General features: G+C 46.4%; 1 protein-coding gene across 6 annotated transcripts in view; it reads right to left on the bottom strand.

Moving 5' to 3' along the window:
* Positions 1 to 20,149, bottom strand: part of DYNC2H1 (dynein cytoplasmic 2 heavy chain 1) — a 491,577-nt gene that overhangs the window by 184,993 nt on the left and 286,435 nt on the right. For all 6 annotated transcript variants that reach the window (XM_077298509.1, XM_077298507.1, XM_077298508.1 and 3 more), the window contains 3 exons: positions 17,139 to 17,214; positions 15,684 to 15,883; positions 5,843 to 5,947 (listed from right to left, as the gene is read on the bottom strand). In XM_077298509.1, coding sequence (XP_077154624.1) covers positions 5,843 to 5,947; positions 15,684 to 15,883; positions 17,139 to 17,214 — 381 coding nt within the window. The remainder of the gene's footprint in view (positions 1 to 5,842; positions 5,948 to 15,683; positions 15,884 to 17,138; positions 17,215 to 20,149) is intronic.

Here is a 20,149-nt window from a genome sequence, read left to right as displayed (position 1 = left end):
CATGAGTGGAGTCACCACAGTAAAAACACAGCCCATTCTGACGTCTATGTTCTTGCCGTTCGGCTCTGGTCAAAGTCCTATCACATTGCATAGGCTCAGGCTTCTGCTCAGAGGATACCGCCAAATAGTGCACAGATTTGCGCTCACGTAAGCGCCGATCGATCTGAATGGCCAAGGACATTGACTCATTCAGACCAGTGGGAGTGGGAAACCTCACCATAACATCCTTAAGGCCCTCAGAAAGACCCTTTCTGAAAATTGCTGCCAGGGTACACTCATTCCACTGAGTAAGCACAGACCACTTTCTGAACTTCTTGCAATACACCTCCGCTTCATCCTGACCCTGACACAAAGCCAGCAAAATTTTCTCTGCCTGATCCACAGAATTCGGTTCATCATAAAGCAATCCCAGCGCCAGAAAAAACGCATCAACATTACGCAATGCAGGATCTCCTGGCGCAAGGGAGAATGCCCAGTCTTGAGGGTCGCCACGTAACAAAAAAATTATGATCTTTACATGCTGAATGGGGTCACCAGAAGAGCGGGGTTTCAGAGCAAGAAACAGTTTACAATTATTTTTGAAATTCTGAAACTTAGATCTATCTCAAGAAAACAAATCAGGAATTGGAATTCTAGGCTCTAACATCGGATTTTGAACCACATAATCTTGAATGCTCTGCACCCTTGCAGTGAGTTGATCCATACTAGATGACAGGCCATGAAAGTCCATATCTACACCTGAGTCTTGAACCACCCAGAGGTTAAGGGGAAAAGAAAGACAAAACACACTGCAGAGAAAAAAAAATGGTCTCAGAACTTCTCTTATCCCTCTACTGAGATGCATTAACACTTTTGGCCAGCTGTACTGTTATGGACCTGGTGGTTAGGTGCACCCGGAATGACCTGATAGTTAATCTCAGAATCGGGGACAAGCTCTGGGAAAGTGGTAACTCTGCTGACCGCAACCCTACTCCTATCATACACACTAGAAATAGCCGTGGAGCGTGCCTAACTCTGCCTGGACGCCTCTTCACAGCCTAAGAGCTAACTACCCCTAGAGATAGGAAATAAAGCCTCACCTTGCCTCAGGGAAATTCCCCAAAGGAACAGGCAGCCCCCCACATGTATTGACTGTGAGTTAAGAGGAAATCACATACACAGGAATGAAATAGATTTTAGCAAAGGAGGCCAGTCTAACTAAACAGTTTGAGGACAGAAAAGGGATCTTTGCTGTCAACACAAAAAACTACCAAAACCACGCAGAGTGAGCAAAAAGACCCCCGCACCGACTCACGGTGCGGTGGTGCCACTCTGCACCCCAGAGCTTCCAGCTAGTGAGACAATTTCATAATAGCAAGCTGGACTAGAACATAGCAAGAAAACAATGAGCAATCAAGGACTAGCAGGAACTTAGCTTCTGCTGAAGTAGACAGGTCCTCAGGAAGGTCCAAGAGAGATCTGAACCAGTGCAAAGACATCGACAGCTGGCAAACACTAACGATCAGAGTGGAGTTAAATAGAGAAGCCAGTCAAAATAAACAAGAGCAGGTGAGGAAAGAACCTCAATGGCTAGTGGCTCCATTCACAGCCACCAGAGGGAGTTCACAGACAGAACTCGCCGAAGTACCATTCATGACCACAGGAGGGAGTTCGAGAACGGAACTCACAACAATAAAGGCAACACAGCTCATCACCCTGAACACACCATCCACACTGTCAAACATGATGGTGGCAGCATCATGGTTTGGGCCTTCTTTTCTTCAGCAGGGACAGGGAAGATGGTTAAAATTGATGGGAAGATGGATGGAGCCAAATACAGGACCATTCTTGAAGAAAACCTGTTGGAGTCTGCAAAAGACCTGAGACTGGGACGGAGATTTGTCTTCCAACAAGACAATGATCCCAAACATAAAGCAAAATCTACAATGGAATGGTTCACAAATAAACGTATCCAGGTGTTAGAATGGCCAAGTCAGAGTCCAGACCTCAATCCAATCGAGAATCTGTGGAAAAAGCTGAAAACTGCTGTTCACAAACAATCTCCATCAAACCTCACTGAGCTCGAGCTGTTTGCCAAGGAAGAATGAGCAAGAATTTCAGTCTCTCCATGTACAAAACTAATAGAGACATACCCCAAGCGACTTGCAGCTGTAATCGCAGCAAAAGGTGGCGCAACAAAGTATTAAGTTAAAGGGGCCGAATAATATTGCACGCCCCGCTTTTCAGTTTTTGATTTTCCACAAAAATTTTAAATAACCAATAAATTTGGTTCAACTTCACAATTGTGTTCCACTTGTTGTTGATTCTTCACCAAATATTTACATTTGGTATCTTTATGTTTGAAGCATGATATGTGGGAAAAGGTTTAGGGTATGTGCACACAGAGGAATGGCCGCTGCAGATTCGCAGCAGTTTTCCATGAGTTTACAGAACCATGTAAACTTATGGAAAACAAAATCCGCAGTGCACATGCTGCGGAAAAATAGCGTTGTTTATTCTACAGCATGTCAATTTTTTGTGCGGATTCCGCAGCGGTTTACACCTGCTCCATAATAGGAATCCGCAGGTGGAATCCGCACAAAATCCGCAAAAAAAAAAAAAAATGCTGTAAATCCACGGTAATTCCACAGGAAATCCCCAGTGTGGTTTACCTGCTGATTTACCAAAATCAGTCCGGAAAAATCTGCAGAGTAATCCGCAGCGTGTGCACATACCCTGAAAAGTTCCAGGGAGCCGAATTACTTTCGCAAGGCACTGTATACAGCCCAGCAAAAGCCTCTCATACATATACAACCCAGCAGCAGCCTCTGACATATAGAGCCCAGCGTGAATTGGACTTTAGTGACATCATTAGTGATTTTGCAGCACCAAAATCAAGGAAAGTGCCCGGATTGTAAAAAATGAATGATTTTACCTGAATTACTCTGCGTAAATGATTTTTGTAAATAAACTTGCGTTCGTGGCATTTTGTGTTTTTGCGTTACATATTGCAGCACCTTGAAAAACGATCCTCCCTCAAAAATGGGCCCAGGCCACCCACCCCTTAAATCCGGCCCTGGCACTCTCCATTACTAATCTGTAGCTAGACCCCCACTTGGCACCACTACAGGGTAAGTGGGAAGAGCCGGGCAAAGCTCCTGAACTGGCGCATCTAATAGATGAGCCTTTTCTGGGCGGCTGCGGGCTGCTATACTTAGGCTGGGGGGTACAATATCCATGGCCCCCTTACCAGCCTGTGAATATACCAGCCCCCAGTTGTGTGCTTTAGCTTGGCTGGTTGTCTAAAATGGGAGGGACCCAAACTGATTATTTAATAATTTAAAAAAAAACAGTGTGGGGACCCCACTATTTCAGATATCCAACCTTGCTAAAGCAGACAGTGAATGGGGTTCAGGTTCTGGTACTCGAACCCTAACTTTCTAAATTGCTCGGCTGAACCCGCTGGGCCGGAACATCAGGGATCCGCCCATCTCTTGTCAGGAGCGCAATGCCCTCGAAAAGCAGGAAGCTGAGGAGTGGTGGGCTCCTGAAGAAAGAAGATATAGCAAACCCTTTTACATAAGAGAACCTTAATTTTAGCCAGGAAAGCAGCTGGAGGAACAATGACTTGCATGGTCCTTACGTCCAAATAAATGATTTCCCTTTTAATGGTCTCCCCACTCCCATATCCTTATCTTTCAGGTCCCCGACACCATGATAACTGTAACTGTTGTGGTCCATGAAAGGAGAGTAGACAAATCAGGCTGTCAAGGTCAATAGTCCCACCGCAAACAGGATTTCCAAAAAGAAATGTTTCCCATACAGAAAGGTTAAAAATGACAAAGTGGCTGTGTCAATAGAAAGGCGCAGTTCTGCATAAATATTCATGCCCTGTGTCTCCGGGGGGGGTCAGTAACTCAGCACTGTTGACTATTGCTAAAGGCGTCAGTGCTACACTCTGCAAATCCCATAATATGTCAGCGGTGATAATGGCTTAAAAAAAAAATGATTCGACAGTGTGTGAAAAGGCTGCGCCTGAGCCCGCGCTGACCTTGTGGATAGACGACGGAAGAGCGGCTAAACTTGCTGGACTGTTCTTGGTAATACCGCTATCAGACTCCCGCTTATATTGCTTCTGATAAGGATATTGGAAGAATAGAGACGCAGTCACCGCGGCATACAAGTCATAAAACCCTCGCTCCTGCGCTCAGCTCCAATTACTGACAGGTGGAGAAATTAGAGACTAATTCTCAGCAGAACGCTGCTTTCCTACGTGTCTGGGCCAATCGCCCCGTATAGACCAGGAACATCTAGAGATGTACATACGGCACGGATGAGTGTAACCGCAGCTGAATATATTGCCTATTGACTCCTAATGTAAAAAAAATGGGGGTCGATACAAGGTTGAGCAAAAATGTTGGAGTTTTGAAACCAATTTTGTCCAGCTACACAAGAATTGGTGAAGCATGAATAGGGGTGGAACAGAGAAACGCCCACTTGTCTAATTCATGGCATGAGCTGTGACGTATAGTGATGAGCGAGTGTACTCGTTGCTCAGGTTTTCCCGCGCACGCTCGGGTGACCTCCGAGTATTTATGACTGCACGGAGATTTATTTTTTGTTGACTCAGCAGCTGTATGATTTACAGCTATTAGCCTGCTTGATTACATGTGGGGATTCCCTAGAAACCAGGCAACCCCCACATGTACTCAGGCTGGCTAGTAGCTGTAAATCATTCAGCTGCCGCAATGAAAACTAAATACTCGGAGGCCACCCGAGCGTGCTCAGGAAAACCCGAGCAACGAGTACACTCGCTCATCACTAGTGACGTACCTTACGCCAGATATGTTACTCCACTTTCTGACTTAGTAACAATTCTGGCACATCCCATAATTCATTAAAGGGGTTGTCTGGTTTACAAATGACAAGTCTGCAGTCACTCTATTCGCTGGTGTCTGTGCTGGGAACAGCAGATAGACTGGACCTGGGATAGTGAACTGGGATAAACTGGACCTATAATAGTGTACTGGGATAGACCGGACCTGGGATAGACCGGACCTGGGGTAGACCGGACCTGGGATAGACCGGACCTGGGATAGACCGGACCTGGGATAGACCGGACCTGGGATAGACCGGACCTGGGATAGACCGGACCTGGGATAGACCGGACCTAGAATCGTGTATAAAAAAAATAGTGTACTGGGATAGACTGGACTTGAGATAGTATACTGGGATAGACTGGACCTAAAATAGTGTACTGGGATAAACTGGACTTGAGATAGTATACTAAGATAGACTGGACCTATAATAGTGTACTGGGATAGGCTGGTCCTATAATAGTGTACTGGGATAGACTGAACTTGAGATAGTGGACTGGGATAGACTGAACTTGAGATAGTGGACTGGGATAGACTGGACCTATAATAGTATACTGGGATAGACTGAACTTGAGATAGTGTACTGTGATAGACTGGACCTATAATAGTATACTGGGATAGACTGAACTAGAGATAGTGTACTGGGATAGACTGAACTTGAGATAGTGGACTGGGATAGACTGGACCTATAATAGTATACTGGGATAGACTGAACTAGAGATAGTGGACTGGGATAGACTGTCACAGCTCACCTCCTCCCCCTCCTGTACATTGACATTTACGGTACCCAGAATAGAGCATTAAACACTTGGGTTGTCCGATCTCAGAAGAAAAGTCTGCAGTCACCCCATGTGACAATGTGCGAGGTAATAGAACATAAATACTGTATGAGCCACCATGCAGCCATCTTCTAATGTTCGTCACTATATAGTACATTTAGCAGTAAAAATGCATCGGGGTACATGCAGGGGGTCCCGACACTTTACCTGAGAACTGATCATACGCTGGGAGGAACGGGCAATATTAGCCGGTAGACCAAAGAACGCGGGCTTATCATCCTCCGGCAGGCTCCCAATCACATTGCGGTACTCCTGTGGGAAACAAATTGAGGATTAGACTGGACCTATAATAGTGTACTGGGATATACTGAATCTATAATAGTGTACTGGGAAAGACTGGACCTGGTGTAGTGAACTGGGATAGACTGGATCTATAATAGTAACCTATAAACTCCAAAGAGCATAATGCCCCATCACAATAATACATGACGCTATCAATACATCTAAAATTAATAATTTTTATTAGCAAAATACAAACACATAAAACAACAAGTGTTGAGGATAAGGTGCATGACTTAAAAAGAACACCAACACAGGTGTGCACAAAATAGAAAATGTAAGGGTGCATTCACAGGACCGTATAAAGCCTGCAGTAAACCACATAAAACGGCAAAGGTGCAAAAGAATATATATATATGCACATATGGGGAAGGAGGACAGCGGTATTAAGCCAAGTGACCAGTAACCCTTCATGTAGGAATACCCCCTGTCTGCACTAACACCCACCCATATTGCAACCTGCCCAGAAAAAAAGCATGGCTAAACCACGGACCATGTGCTGTGCTTACCCATATGTGCAGTCTATGCAAGGTGTCCTTACTTATGGCCATCCGTAAGGACACCTTGCATAGATAGACTGCACATATGGGTAAGCACAGCACATGGTCCGTGGTTTAGCCATGCTTTTTTTCTGGGCAGGTTGCAATATGGGTGGGTGTTAGTGCAGACAGGGGGTATTCCTACATGAAGGGTTACTGGTCACTTGGCTTAATACCGCTGTCCTCCTTCCCCATATGTGCATATATATATATTCTTTTGCACCTTTGCCGTTTTGTGGTTTACTGCAGGCTTTATACGGTCCTGTGAATGCACCCTTACATTTTCTATTTTGTGCACACCTGTGTTGGTGTTCTTTTTAAGTCATGCACCTTATCCTCAACACTTGTTGTTTTATGTGTTTGTATTTTGCTAATAAAAATTATTAATTTTAGATGTATTGATAGCGTCATGTATTATTGTGATGGGGCATTATGCTCTTTGGAGTTTATAGGTTAATATTCATAAGGGAGTTTTGCCCCTTTCTGTTCCCCGTTGGAGTGCGATGGGCACGTCCGGTAGAAGGGATTTCTCTACTAGTAATTACGTCCACAGCGTCGGTTTATGTTATAAATGGATCTATAATAGTGTACTGGGATAGACTGGATCTATAATAGTGTACTGGGATAGACTGGACCTATTATAATGTACTGGGATAGACTGGATCTATAATAGTGTACTGGGATAGACTGGATCTATAATAGTGTACTGGGATAGACTGGATCTATAATAGTGTACTGGGATAGACTGGATCTATAATAGTGTACTGGGATAGACTGGATCTATAATAGTGTACTGGGATAGACTGGACCTATAATAGTGTACTGGGATAGACTGGACCTACTGTATAATAGTGTACTGGGATATACTGGATCTATAATAGCGTACTGGGATAGACTGGATCTATAATAGTGTACTGGGATAGACTGGATCTATAATAGTGTACTGGGATAGACTGGATCTGGAATAGTGTACTGGGATAGACTGGATCTATAATTGAGTACTGGGATAGACTGGATCTGGAATAGTGCACTAATATATACTGGACCTGGTATAGTGGACTGGGACAGACTGGACATATTATATGGTACTGTGATAGGCTTGACTTAGGATTGCAGACTGTGATAGTGTGGACTTGGGATAGTGGACTGGGCTTGGTATAATGGACTGGGATAAACTGGGCTTGAGATAGTGGACCGGAATAGATTGGACTTGCGATAGAGGACTGGGAAAGACTGGACCTGGTATAGTGGACTGGGACAGACTGGACCTGGTATAGTGGATTGGGACAGACTGGACCTGGTATAGTGGATTGGGACAGACTGGACCTGGTATAGTGGATTGGGAAAGACTGGACCTGGGATTTGGCGCACTTTACTTCAGCAGGATTTGGGTACAAGATTGGGTAAGTTCCTCTATAGTCTGCAGATGCTCAGGAGTTACACAAATATGTAGCACACTACGGTGACAACAATCCTATGCCGTGTAAACTCATTTACTGAAAATTTTGCACACGTGCTCGTTCACATAAAATAGATGTTTGCGACCCAGTGAACGTTCATGTGACAAGTCTTCATCAATATCTGTATTAGGCCGGAGTCACACTAGACCGTAATACGGACGAGTGCTATGTGATAAAAAAATTGCATAGCACTAGGACCAATGTTAATCTATTGGGCAGCTCCCATCATCCGTTGTTTTCTCGGCCGTATTATACGTGAGAGTGAAATCGCTGCATGCGTTTACAGCCGGGAGCGGCCACATTAGCAGAGCTCCCGGTTGTAAAGTATTTAACCCCTTGAGATGGATTTACAGCGTGGGACTTGACTGTACGGCGGGCAGGTATGGGATATTGTTGCTTTTTTAATTTGGAATTTTTTTACAGTAGAACGAGGTCTTTGGTTGGTTTGAGCGTACAATAAAGATATTAAATCCTGTGTGTTTCTTTCTTTCATTAAAATACTTTATTCTTAAAGGGAACCTATCACCCCGTTTTTTTCGGTATGAGATAAAAATACTGTTAAATAGGGCCTGAGCTGTGCATTACAATAGTGTAGTTTGTGGACCCCGATTCCCCACCTATGCTGCCGAAATACGTTACCAAAGTAGTCGTTTTCGCCTGTCAATCAGGCTGGTCAGGTCGGATGGGCGTGGTTTCTTCCCCCAGATATTGCGTAGTTTTCCGTTGGTGGCGTAGTGGTGTGCGCATGTCCAAGGTCCCGAATCCTGCACAGGGGTGTGAAAATAGCAGCGATGTCCGTTATTCCATTGGTGATCGGTGGGCGCGGCCATCTTGCTTTGGCCGCGCGTGCGCAGAAGCGGCGCTCTGCTGGCCGCGGCTTCAGGAAAATGGCCGCCGCGATATCCATCTGCGCATGCGCGGCATCCCGCGGCCATTTTCCTGAAGCCGCGGCCAGCAGAGCGCCGCTTCTGCGCACGCGCGGCCAAAGCAAGATGGCCGCGCCCACCGATCACCAATGGAATAACGGACATCGCTGCTATTTTCACACCCCTGTGCAGGATTCGGGACCTTGGACATGCGCACACCACTACGCCACCAACGGAAAACTACGCAATATCTGGGGGAAGAAACCACGCCCATCCGACCTGACCAGCCTAATTGACAGGCGAAAACGACTACTTTGGTAACGTATTTCGGCAGCATAGGTGGGGAATCGGGGTCCACAAACTACACTATTGTAATGCACAGCTCAGGCCCTATTTAACAGTATTTTTATCTCATACCGAAAAAAACGGGGTGATAGGTTCCCTTTAACGTGTATGTATTTTTAACCCTTTCATACTATTGGATTAATAATGGATAGGCGTCTTAGTGACTCCTCTCCATTATTAACCAGGCTTAATGTCACCTTACAAAAGCAAGGTGACATTAACCCTTCATTATCCCATATCCCACCTCTACAGGGGAGTGGGAAGAGAGAGGCTGAGTGCCAGAATAGGCGTATCTTACAGATGTGCCTTTTCTGGCGTGGCTGGGGGCAGATGTTTTTAACCAGGGGGGCAATAACCATGGTCCCTCTCTAGGCTATAAATATCTGCTCTCAGTCACTGGCTTTCCCTATCTGTCAGACAAAATTGCGCGGGAGCCCACACCAGTTTTTTCCGCGAATTAACCCTTTATTTTATTTTACACACAAACACTACTAACATTATTAGTGAGGGACCTATAAAAATATACCAGATATGCAATGGTTTACTGTATGTAACCATGTCTCATATCCTGTAGGGTTCGGTAAGGACTTAGCAAAAGCCGACAATTGAATTACCGGCTTTTCTGCTATCTAGCCCTGTATGAAATATAAATATATATATGTGTGTGTGTGTCTCACTGACATATATATATATATATATATATATATATATATATATAGTAGCATGGCTAAAGGGTGTGTAGTCGACGGGTGGTATGTGCCACATAAGTGCCTTGTTGCTGTAATGTAGCCCGGAGTATTTCTTTGTTGTATATAACCATGTATATATGTGTGTTCCAGGACCTGTGGTGATATCAGACCACATGGCTAATCATGTGATGGGTTACTGGGTGTGGTTAGCTCTATATAAGACAGGCAAATGCTTAACACAGGGGACATGTGTGGAGGTGAAACCCTCCTGAGTGTGTTAACGCTACAGGACTGGGCCTGGTGGACTGGACACTTTGTTATGCTTTTCCTGAACTTAAGGGTATTTTGTTTGCTGTTATTTTTCCATGTGGTTTATGATGTAATAAACCCTGTGATCTTTAAAGGAACGTGCCTCCTGAGTGTCAGCCGTCGCACATGAGTGAGTGGAATCCCTACAATTGGTGGTAGACGTGCGGGCAGCGTTCCCAGCGGAGACGAAAGTCTGTTATTGAATGTCCTGGGTCAAGTCTGTTGTAAGCCAGCCGGGGAAAATGGAGGAACTGCTGAAACACTTGGTCCACTTGCAATCACAGCAGGAGCAACGGCAGCAGGTACAGCAAGAGACCAACAGGCTGTTGATGCAGCAGAAACAACAGAGCCAGCAGGAGCAACGGCAGAGCCAGCAGGAGCAACGGCAGCAGATGCAACAGAGCCAGCAGGAGCAACGGGAGCAGATGCAGCTTCTGGCAACTGCCATCCAGGGCAAGACGAGTGCCCCAACCCCAGGTCTGGCTGATGACACCCACGTCCGGAAGACTGTAAGACGCGCATTGCAGAAAATGACCCCCGGGGATGATGTTGAGGCCTTCCTGACGGTGTTTGAGAGGGTCGATGAGAGGGAAAAACTCCCGCCAGAGCAGTGGGCAGAGGTACTGGCACCATACCCGACTGGAGAACCCCAGAAGGCGTACTATGATTTCACCTTGCAGGATGCCAAAGAGTATCACAAATTGAAAGTCGAGATTCTCGCACATTTGGGGGTGACACTGACTGTCAGGGCACAGCGAGTTCACAGCTGGGCCTATCACCGGGACAAACCGCCTCGCTCTCAAATGTTTGATCTGTTGCACCTGGTCCAGAAATGGCTGCAACCAGAGTCATGTACACCTGCACAGATGGTGGAACGAGTGATGATGGATCGGTTTGTGCATTCCCTCCCGAGGTCCATACAGACTTGGGTTGCCCAGGGTAATCCCCAGAATGCCGACGAACTGATCGAGAGATACCAAGGGATGGAAGGCTCCTTTGGGAGGCAGCCCGTGCCGTACTGGGGGTCCCAGAAAGCTGCTGAGTCCCAAAAAGGGGTGGCGCGTCCAATGTCACAAAGGGTGGGGGAGGTGGTGCCCAAGGTCCCTACGGGTGATATTATTTGCTGGAGGTGCCACGGGCCAGGACATATAGCTGCCGTGTTCCCAGACCACTGAGCAGATGGACTGCAGCATGGGACGCCGTTGTTCATACTATGCGTATCCAGCCTGCAGTGTGAACTCTCCGCCCAACGAGGGACCTCAAGCGTGTCCCGTAAGGGTGAACGGTCGAGCAGCAACGGCGCTGTTAGACTCAGGGAGCTTAGTGACCCTGGTGAGGGCCACTTTCCCTCTCCACCTGCTCCCGGGAAAGAAGGTCGGCGTGCGGTGCATACATGGTGATGCCAAGGACTACCCTTTGGCCTGGGTGGACATTGAAACGGCATGTGGCACTGAGTCCCACATAGTCGGTGTCGTGCAGGACTTGTTGCACCCTATAATTATTGGCCGGGATTTCTGTCTGTTTTGGGATTTGTGGGGAAAAGGTTCTGAGCTCTCTAGCAAGAGTAGGGAACCAGTGAACCCTGGAAGGGTGTCACCACACCCAGAGACAGATAGGTTTCCTTTTTGTGTGCTGGTTGGGGATGAGGAGGAAGTATCCCCTGCATCTGACACTATGGAGTTAGAGGTAACCGGTGAAAATTTTGGGACTGCCCAACATAGGGACCCCACTCTGAGGGAAGCCTTTAATAATGTCACAGTTATTGACGGGGTGGTACAGGAGCCGGGGGCAGACACAAGATTTCCCCATTTTCTGATGAGTGGGGAGTTGTTGTACCGGGTCACGAAAATAAGGGAGGAGTTGGTAGAGCAGTTGCTAGTGCTGGGTCCTTATAGACGGAAGGTGTTGGACATGGCCCATTCACACATCTTGGGTGGACACCTAGGGGTGGAAAAAACGCAGGAACGGGTTGTGCAGAGGTTCTATTGGCCTGGGTGTCACCGGGAAATAGTGAACTACTGCAGGTCCTGCCCTACCTGTCAGCTAACTGCTCCCACTCCTCATTTCCGGAACCCCCTTGTGCCCCTGCCCATTATTGAGGTGCCGTTCGAGAGAATTGCCATGGACTTGGTCAGTCCCTTAGTTAAATCAGCCCGGGGCCATCAGTATATATTAGTCATCCTGGACTATTCCATATGCTATCCTGAGGCAATTCCTCTGAGAAATTCTTCCTCGAAGAGTATAGCCCGCGAGTTGGTACATGTCTTTTCCCGGACAGGTCTGCCGAAGGAGATCCTGACTAACCAGGGGACACCTTTCATGAGCAAAGTGATGAGGGAGTTGTGCAAAGCCCTGAAAATCTCCCAGTTGAGGACCTCGGTGTACCATCCCCAGTCAGATGGCTTTGTTGAGAGATTTAACAAGACACTGAAGAGCATGCTGAGAAGCGTCATTGAGCATGTGGCCCTGATGCAGCAGAGGATTGCAAAGGTGATGCCTATTGTGAAAGAACACCTACTCCAGGCACAAGAAGCTCAGGCCAGAGTCTACAACCGGTCTGCAAGAGTGAGGCAGTTCAATCCGGGAGACCGAGTTCTTGTGTTAGTTCCGACGGTGGAGAGCAAGTTCTTGGCCAAATGGCAAGGGCCATATGAGGTTGTCGAGAAACTTGGTGAAGTAAATTATAAAATTCACCAACCAAGAAGACGGAAACCATTCCAAGTATACCATGTCAACCTTATCAAGCCGTGGCAAGATAGAGAGCCGACAGTATCTCCATCGTTGTTAAGCAACCCAGAAGGTGAGGTTGGAGCGGTTACTATAGCAGAGACGCTATCGAAGTCCCAGAAACAGCAGTGCCGCGAGTTACTCCAGAAAAACAGGGACCTGTTTTCAGAGTTGCCAGGACACACGAAGGTCATAGAGCACGAGGTCCTAACAGAGCCACATGTGCGGGTGAACGTGAAGCCCTATCGTATTCCTGAGGCTCGTCGAGAAGTTATCTCCAAGGAAGTGGAGCGTATGTTGAAGCTTGGCGTCATCGAGGAATCCAAGAGCGGTTGGTCGAGCCCAATTGTCCTGGTCCCAAAACCTGATGGAGAATGGAGGTTTTGCAACGACTATTGGAAGTTGAATGAGGTCTCCAAGTTTGACGCTTATCCCATGCCCCGCGTTGATGAGCTCATCGAAAGGCTTGGGCACGCCAGATATATATCCACCTTGGACTTGACAAAGGGGTATTGGCAGATCCCCATGGCACAGGAAGCCAAGGAGAAGACGGCCTTTTCGACACCTGATGGATGCTTCCAGCTCCGGCGACCTTCCAGGGGGCTATGGATAGAGTCCTTGCACCCCATAAGGCCTATGCTGCTGCGTACCTAGATGATATCGTCATCTTTAGCCCGGACTGGGAGAGTCATCTGGAGAAAGTCCAAGCGGTGTTTGATGCTCTAAGAGAGGCGGGGTTTACAATAAACCCGAAGAAGTGTGCCTTGGGTAAGGAAGAAGCTAAATATCTAGGCTATATAGTGGGTCGTGGAGAAATAAAGCCCCAAATCAGGAAAGTGGAGGCAATCCAAACATGGCCGAAACCACTCTCCAAAAAGCAAGTTAAAGCCTTTCTGGGAATCGTGGAATATTACAGGAGGTTCATCCCGAACTTCGCCACAGTGGCTGCGCCTCTGACTGATCTGCTAAAGGGGACAAAATCAGTGATGGTTAAATGGTCCGAAGAGACAGAGTCAGCCTTCCAAGAGTTGAAAGGGGCTCTATGTAAGCAGCCCGTTCTGATGGCCCCAGACTTTAATAAAGAATTTATTCTTCAGACAGATGCCTCAGATGTTGGGGTAGGAGCAGTCCTTTCCCAAGAGCTACATGGGGAGGAGCATCCTGTCCTCTATCTGAGTAGAAAGCTGTCCTCATCTTGAGAAGAACTACTCAGTCGTGGAAAAAGAGTGTTTGGCCATAAAGTGGGCGGTGGATACGTTACGGTACTATCTGCTGGGTCGTAAATTCAGATTGATATCTGACCATGCCCCACTAAGATGGATGAGGGAAACAAAGGGTAGAAATGCTAGGGTCACCCGTTGGTTCTTAGCCCTGCAGGACTTCAGTTTCCATGTGGAACATAGGGCCAGAAAGCTGCACGGTAATGCGGATGCCCTGTCAAGAATCCCTTGTTTAGTGGGGAAAAGTGCCAAGCCCCACGGCTTTAGGCAGAGGGGGGAGGTATGTAGCGTGGCTAAAGGGTGTGTAGTCGACGGGAGGTATGTGCCACATAAGTGCCTTGTTGCTGTAATGTAGCCCGGAGTATTTCTTTGTTGTATATACCCATGTATATATGTGTGTTCCAGGACCTGTGGTGATATCAGACCACATGGCTAATCATGTGATGGGTTACTGGGTGTGGTTAGCTCTATATAAGACAGGCAAATGCTTAACACAGGGGACATGTGTGGAGGTGAAACCCTCCTGAGTGTGTTAACGCTACAGGACTGAGCCTGGTGGACTGGACACTTTGTTATGCTTTTCCTGAACTTAAGGGTATTTTGTTTGCTGTTATTTTTCCATGTGGTTTATGACGTAATAAACCCTGTGAACTTTAAAGGAACGTGCCTCCTGAGTGTCAGCCGTCGCACCTGAGTGAGTGGAATCCCTACAATATATATATATATATATATATATATATATATATATATATATATATATATATATATATATATACATACAGAGAGAGAGAGAGAGAGAGAGAGAGAGAGAGAGAGAGAGAGACTGCATATATGTTTTCACAAATATTTCAGCCCATGGATCCATTATATGTCCATTTTGCAAGCCGGCGAGAAAATCTCGCCATACGGATGTCACACGGATACTTTTATGCTATAAAATCGCATCCTCGCATTGCACACAGATCACTGTTCATGAAAGATTTGTGCGATTCTCGTCTGTAAAAAGGACCGATTTTTTTATACGTTGTGTGTGACGCCGGCCTTAGAAGGTATTAATCCCATAATGCTCCATGACTGAGATAAACCGCACATCATGGAGCATGTCATTGAGCTTGGAGCTCATTAGCTGAGCCCACTCCGAAAAGGCAGATGCCGGCTAGATCCCTGTACATTGGCAGAAAGCTGATAAAATCAGTGGTGGGGGTGTGACTGGACTAGGAGGCATGAGACATCTAGTCCTGTAGTCATAATTTCCTGCTGATAAAATACTGATTTTATTGAAACAGCAAAACCAAGCCCAGTAGGTGGCACGTCGATGGAGTCAGTTTCTCTGCCCCTACATCATGCTGCTCTTGGGATTACATGGCAGAAACATGTTGACAGAGTCCCTTTACGGGGTTGACTCTCTGTGGAGGGCAAATTATTTTTTATTTTTACTATACAGATATTACACATCTCTCATCTGTTGCAGTAATTTTAAGTTTTATTGGTGAAAATTCTAATTTCCTGATTAAATACCTCCCACCCCCAATTCCATTGCACAAGTAAACTCACAATTATACTGCAGGAATTTGGCAAAGAGATGGGTAACTGCAACGTCAACTTGCTCCCTCTTATCCCTCCCGCGTGAGAACTGAAATACTGCTCCAGATAGGAGCGAAGAACTCGGAAATCAAAGTAGTTGTCTACTCGTCCTCCATAGATTGCATTCTCTAGAAGGCCAGTAACGAAATCCCACTGAAAGGTCCGGCCCCCTGCAAGAGAGGATAGAAAAATCAGACACACATTTAAAAGCGTTTTACCTATAATGCGAGGATCCTTTCATTTTTGTTTTTTAAATATCTTATTCCCCCTTACATATGGGTTGTGTGAACTTAGCCTAAAAGTGAGCAACTGCACATCTAAAAGTGGGGAAACCTTCTGTGGAGTTGCTTCTTAGACATTAGATTAAAGTTGCGCAAATTAGATGATTTGGGCAGGACCGGCCGACCACCTAACGGTATAGGGACCTCCCCCCAACAAATGACATTGGGGAGAAAAGGATTGGCCATTTTAAATTATAAAGCCCGATCCCTTAGTTCTCAAAGGAAATCAGCTGCCATCATAGCGGTCTCACATTAGATAAAAGTCTGCTGCCGAATCTGTACATTTTGGCGGGAGGAGATGACCATGTGATGGAGGCCTCATTGACAGATGATGTCTGGGCAGATGGGATTTCGAGTGGCTATGAGCTACACCCATCGGTGTCCGGCAGGGTCTCCCTGCTCTTAGCACAAGAACGCTGAGCTGAGCCCAGCACTCATGTCTATGGGGGAGGGGATTCGGGAGAGACGGTTGTCCACATGGGCCGCCTTACTCCACTCTCCCTTACAGAGAACACTTGGCCGAGCTGAGAAAAAACGGACGTCTTCAGCCAACAGCTATTTCAAATGGCAGGGCCAGATTCTGGTTTCCGGAAAAATGCGTGACAGCCAAGATCACTATAAAGCAGTAAAGGTGATGTAGTGCTATATTCCTAAGGATCGACGATGGTCGCAGGGGTCAGACCCTGACCAATAATAAATGGACATAGGAATAATCCTTAACTGTCACTTTAAAAACAGTTTTCGTGGTTGGGTCCCCACCAATGGAATAATATATTGCATACACTATGGAGTTACTCTAAGGCCGGGTCCACACAAGTGTACTTAAGGGTCCGAATATGGACCACAATGCCTCATCTGGCAGCAGGTCTCCCAAACCTAACTTACAACCTCAATCATGTCTATGTGTCTGTAAGTTTGGGTCAGGAGACCCGCGGTCAATCCAGGCATCGTGGTCCTTATGTGGACCCAGAATTACACCCGGCCTAAATGTTTGTCATTCTAAGACTACAATAAACTGGATTGGAACCATAAGTGCCGCTTTTATGAGAGAGAGGATCCATATACCCAACCATGTATGAGGAGTTCCTAAGGTATTCTGTCTTGTCAACCCTACATTGTCCATGTATCAGCTACATTCACGCACCTTCAAAAAGACGGTCGATGATATCATAAGCAGCACGTAGGTCCGACAGTGAGAACTCGTAGAATTTGGTCCAACCCTAGAAAATAAACATTTCTGGTAAATGGGAGAAAACTTTTATACCTTGGTGGGCGAGGGAAAACAAATGTAATACATATCTGTATATCCAGATACATAGAAACCGCTACATACACTGGGGAAAATAAGTAGTTGATACACTGTGAATTTTGCAAGTTTCTCACCTACAAAGAATTGAGAAGTCTGTAATTTTTATTGTAGGTAGGATCTAAAAATAAAAACCAGAAAATCACATTGTATGATTTGTAAATAATTAATTAGAATTTTATTGCAGAAAATAAATATTTCAAAAAACAGAAAAACAGAACTTAAATATTTGTTACAGAAACCTTTGTTTACAATTAGAGGTAAGATGTTTCCTCTAGTTCTTGACCAGGTTTGCACACACTGCAGCAGGGATTTTGGCCTCCTCCTCTATACAGATCTTCTCCAGATCTTTCAGGTTTCGGGGTTGTCACTGGGCAACACTGAGTTTCAGCTCTCGCTAAAGATTTTCAGTTGGTTTCAGGTCTGGAGACTGGCTAGGCCACTCCAGGACCTTGAAATGCTTCTTACGGAGCCACTTCTTAGTTGCCCTGGCTGTGTGTTTTGTGTCATTGTCATGGTGGAACACCCAACCACAACCCATCTTCAATGCTTTTGCTGAGGGAGGGAGGTTGTTGGCCAAAATCTTGTGATACATGAAACCATCCATCCTCTCTTCAATATGGTGCAGTGGTCCTGTCCTATTTGCAGAAAAGCATCCCAAAGTATAATGTTTCCCCATCATGCTTCACGGTTGGGACTGTGTTCTTGGGGATGTACTCATCCTTCTTCTTCTGCCAAACATGGAGAATAGGGTTGATACCAAAGTTCTATTTTGGTCTCATCTGACCACATGACCTTCTCCCATGCCTCCTCTGGATCATCCAGATGGTTATTGATGAACTTCAAAAGGGCCTGGACATGTGCTCAAGAGAGACCTTGTTTGCCCTGTAGGATTTGCCCATGATGGCATAGACTTTACTAACGGTAATGTTTGAGACTGTGGTCCCAGCTTCTCTTCAGGTCATTGACCAGGTCCTAATGTGTAGTTCTGGGCGGATTCCTGACCTTTTTCAGAATCATCATTACTCCACGAGGCGAGATCTTGCCTAGAGCCCCATGTCGAGGAAGATTGAGTCATCTTGTGTTTCTTCCATTTTCTAATAATTGTGGCAACAGTTGTTGCATTCTCGCCAAGCTGCTTTCCTATTGTCCTGTAGCCCATCCCAGCCTTGTGCTGGTCAACAATTTTGTCCCTGGTGTCCTTAGACAGCTCTTTGGTCTTGACCATGGTGGAGAGGTTAGAGTGTGATTGATTGATTGATTGATTGATTGAGTGTGTGGACAGGTGTCTTTTACACAGGTAACGAGTTCAACCAGGTGCTATTAATACAGGTAATGAGGGCAGAGTAGGAGGCTTCTTAAAGAAAAACTAACAGGTCTGTGAGAGCCAGAATTATTGCTGGTTGGTTGGTGATCAAATACTTATTTCATACAATAAAATGCAATTTATTTAAAAATCATACAATGTGATTTTCTGGTTTTCCTTTTTAGATTGTCTCTCACAATTGAAATGTACCTATGATAAAAATTACAGACCTCTCTATTCTTTATAGGTAAGAAAACTTGCAAACTCGACAGGGTATGAAATACTTATTTTCCCCACTGTATATTAGCCTGAATTTACTTTAAAGAAGGCCTGTCACTTGCGTTACTTCGTTGCAAAGATATTCACATTTGTTGCTTTGGAGCACAGTATGTGAAATCTCTGCTTGCAGACCAACCAAGACAGAGAGGCTGCCATGACTGCTCCTAACATTGTAGGCGCGGCTGTAAGCACCTGCTACTAAAGTGCTACAGGGGTGTGCTTACAGTCGCCGCTCACATTATTGATGTGCTTACAGTCGCCACTCAAATTAGGAGCTTGCTTAAAGCTGCCGCTCATGGTCGGGGCTTGCTTACAGCCGCCACTCACAGTAGAGGTGTGCTTAAAGCTGCCGCTCACAGTAGGGGGTGTGCTTACATCTGACGATAACGGTAGAGGCGTGCTTACAGCCGCTACTCACAGTGGGGGTGTGCTTACAGCTTCCGCTCACAGTAGGGGTGTGCTTACAGCTGCCGCTCACAGTAGGGGTGTGCTTACAGCCGATACTCACAGTAGGGGCGTGCTTACAGCCGATACTTACAGTAGGGGCATGCTTACAGCCGATACTCACAGTAGGGGCGTGCTTACAGCTGCCACTCACAGTAGGGGTGTGCTTACAGCCGATACTCACAGTAGGGGTGTGCTTACAGCCGATACTCACAGTAGGGGTGTGCTTACAGCCGATACTCACAGTAGGGGTGTGCTTACAGCCAATACTCACAGTAGGGGTGTGCTTACAGCCGATACTCACAGTAGGGGCGTGCTTACAGCCGATACTTACAGTAGGGGCGTGCTTACAGCCGATACTCACAGTAGGGGCGTGCTTACAGCTGCCACTCACAGTAGGGGTGTGCTTACAGCCGATACTTACAGTAGGGGCGTGCTTACAGCCGATACTCACAGTAGGGGCGTGCTTACAGCTGCCACTCACAGTAGGGGTGTGCTTACAGCCGCCGCTCACAGTAGGGGCGTGCTTACAGCTGCCGCTCACAGTAGGGGTGTGCTTACAGCCGATACTCACAGTAGGGGTGTGCTTACAGCTGCCACTCACAGTAGGGGTGTGCTTACAGCCGATACTCACAGTAGGGGCGTGCTTACAGCTGCCACTCACAGTAGGGGTGTGCTTACAGCCGATACTCACAGTAGGGGTGTGCTTACAGCCGATACTCACAGTAGGGGCGTGCTTACAGCCGATACTTACAGTAGGGGCGTGCTTACAGCCGATACTCACAGTAGGGGCGTGCTTACAGCTGCCACTCACAGTAGG

Source organism: Ranitomeya variabilis, chromosome 3 (assembly GCF_051348905.1).
Source record: "Ranitomeya variabilis isolate aRanVar5 chromosome 3, aRanVar5.hap1, whole genome shotgun sequence".
Classification (NCBI taxonomy): Eukaryota; Metazoa; Chordata; class Amphibia; order Anura; family Dendrobatidae; genus Ranitomeya; species Ranitomeya variabilis.
The sequence above is the reverse complement of the archived record's forward strand: the minus strand, read 5'-3'. Positions and strand labels throughout refer to the sequence as shown.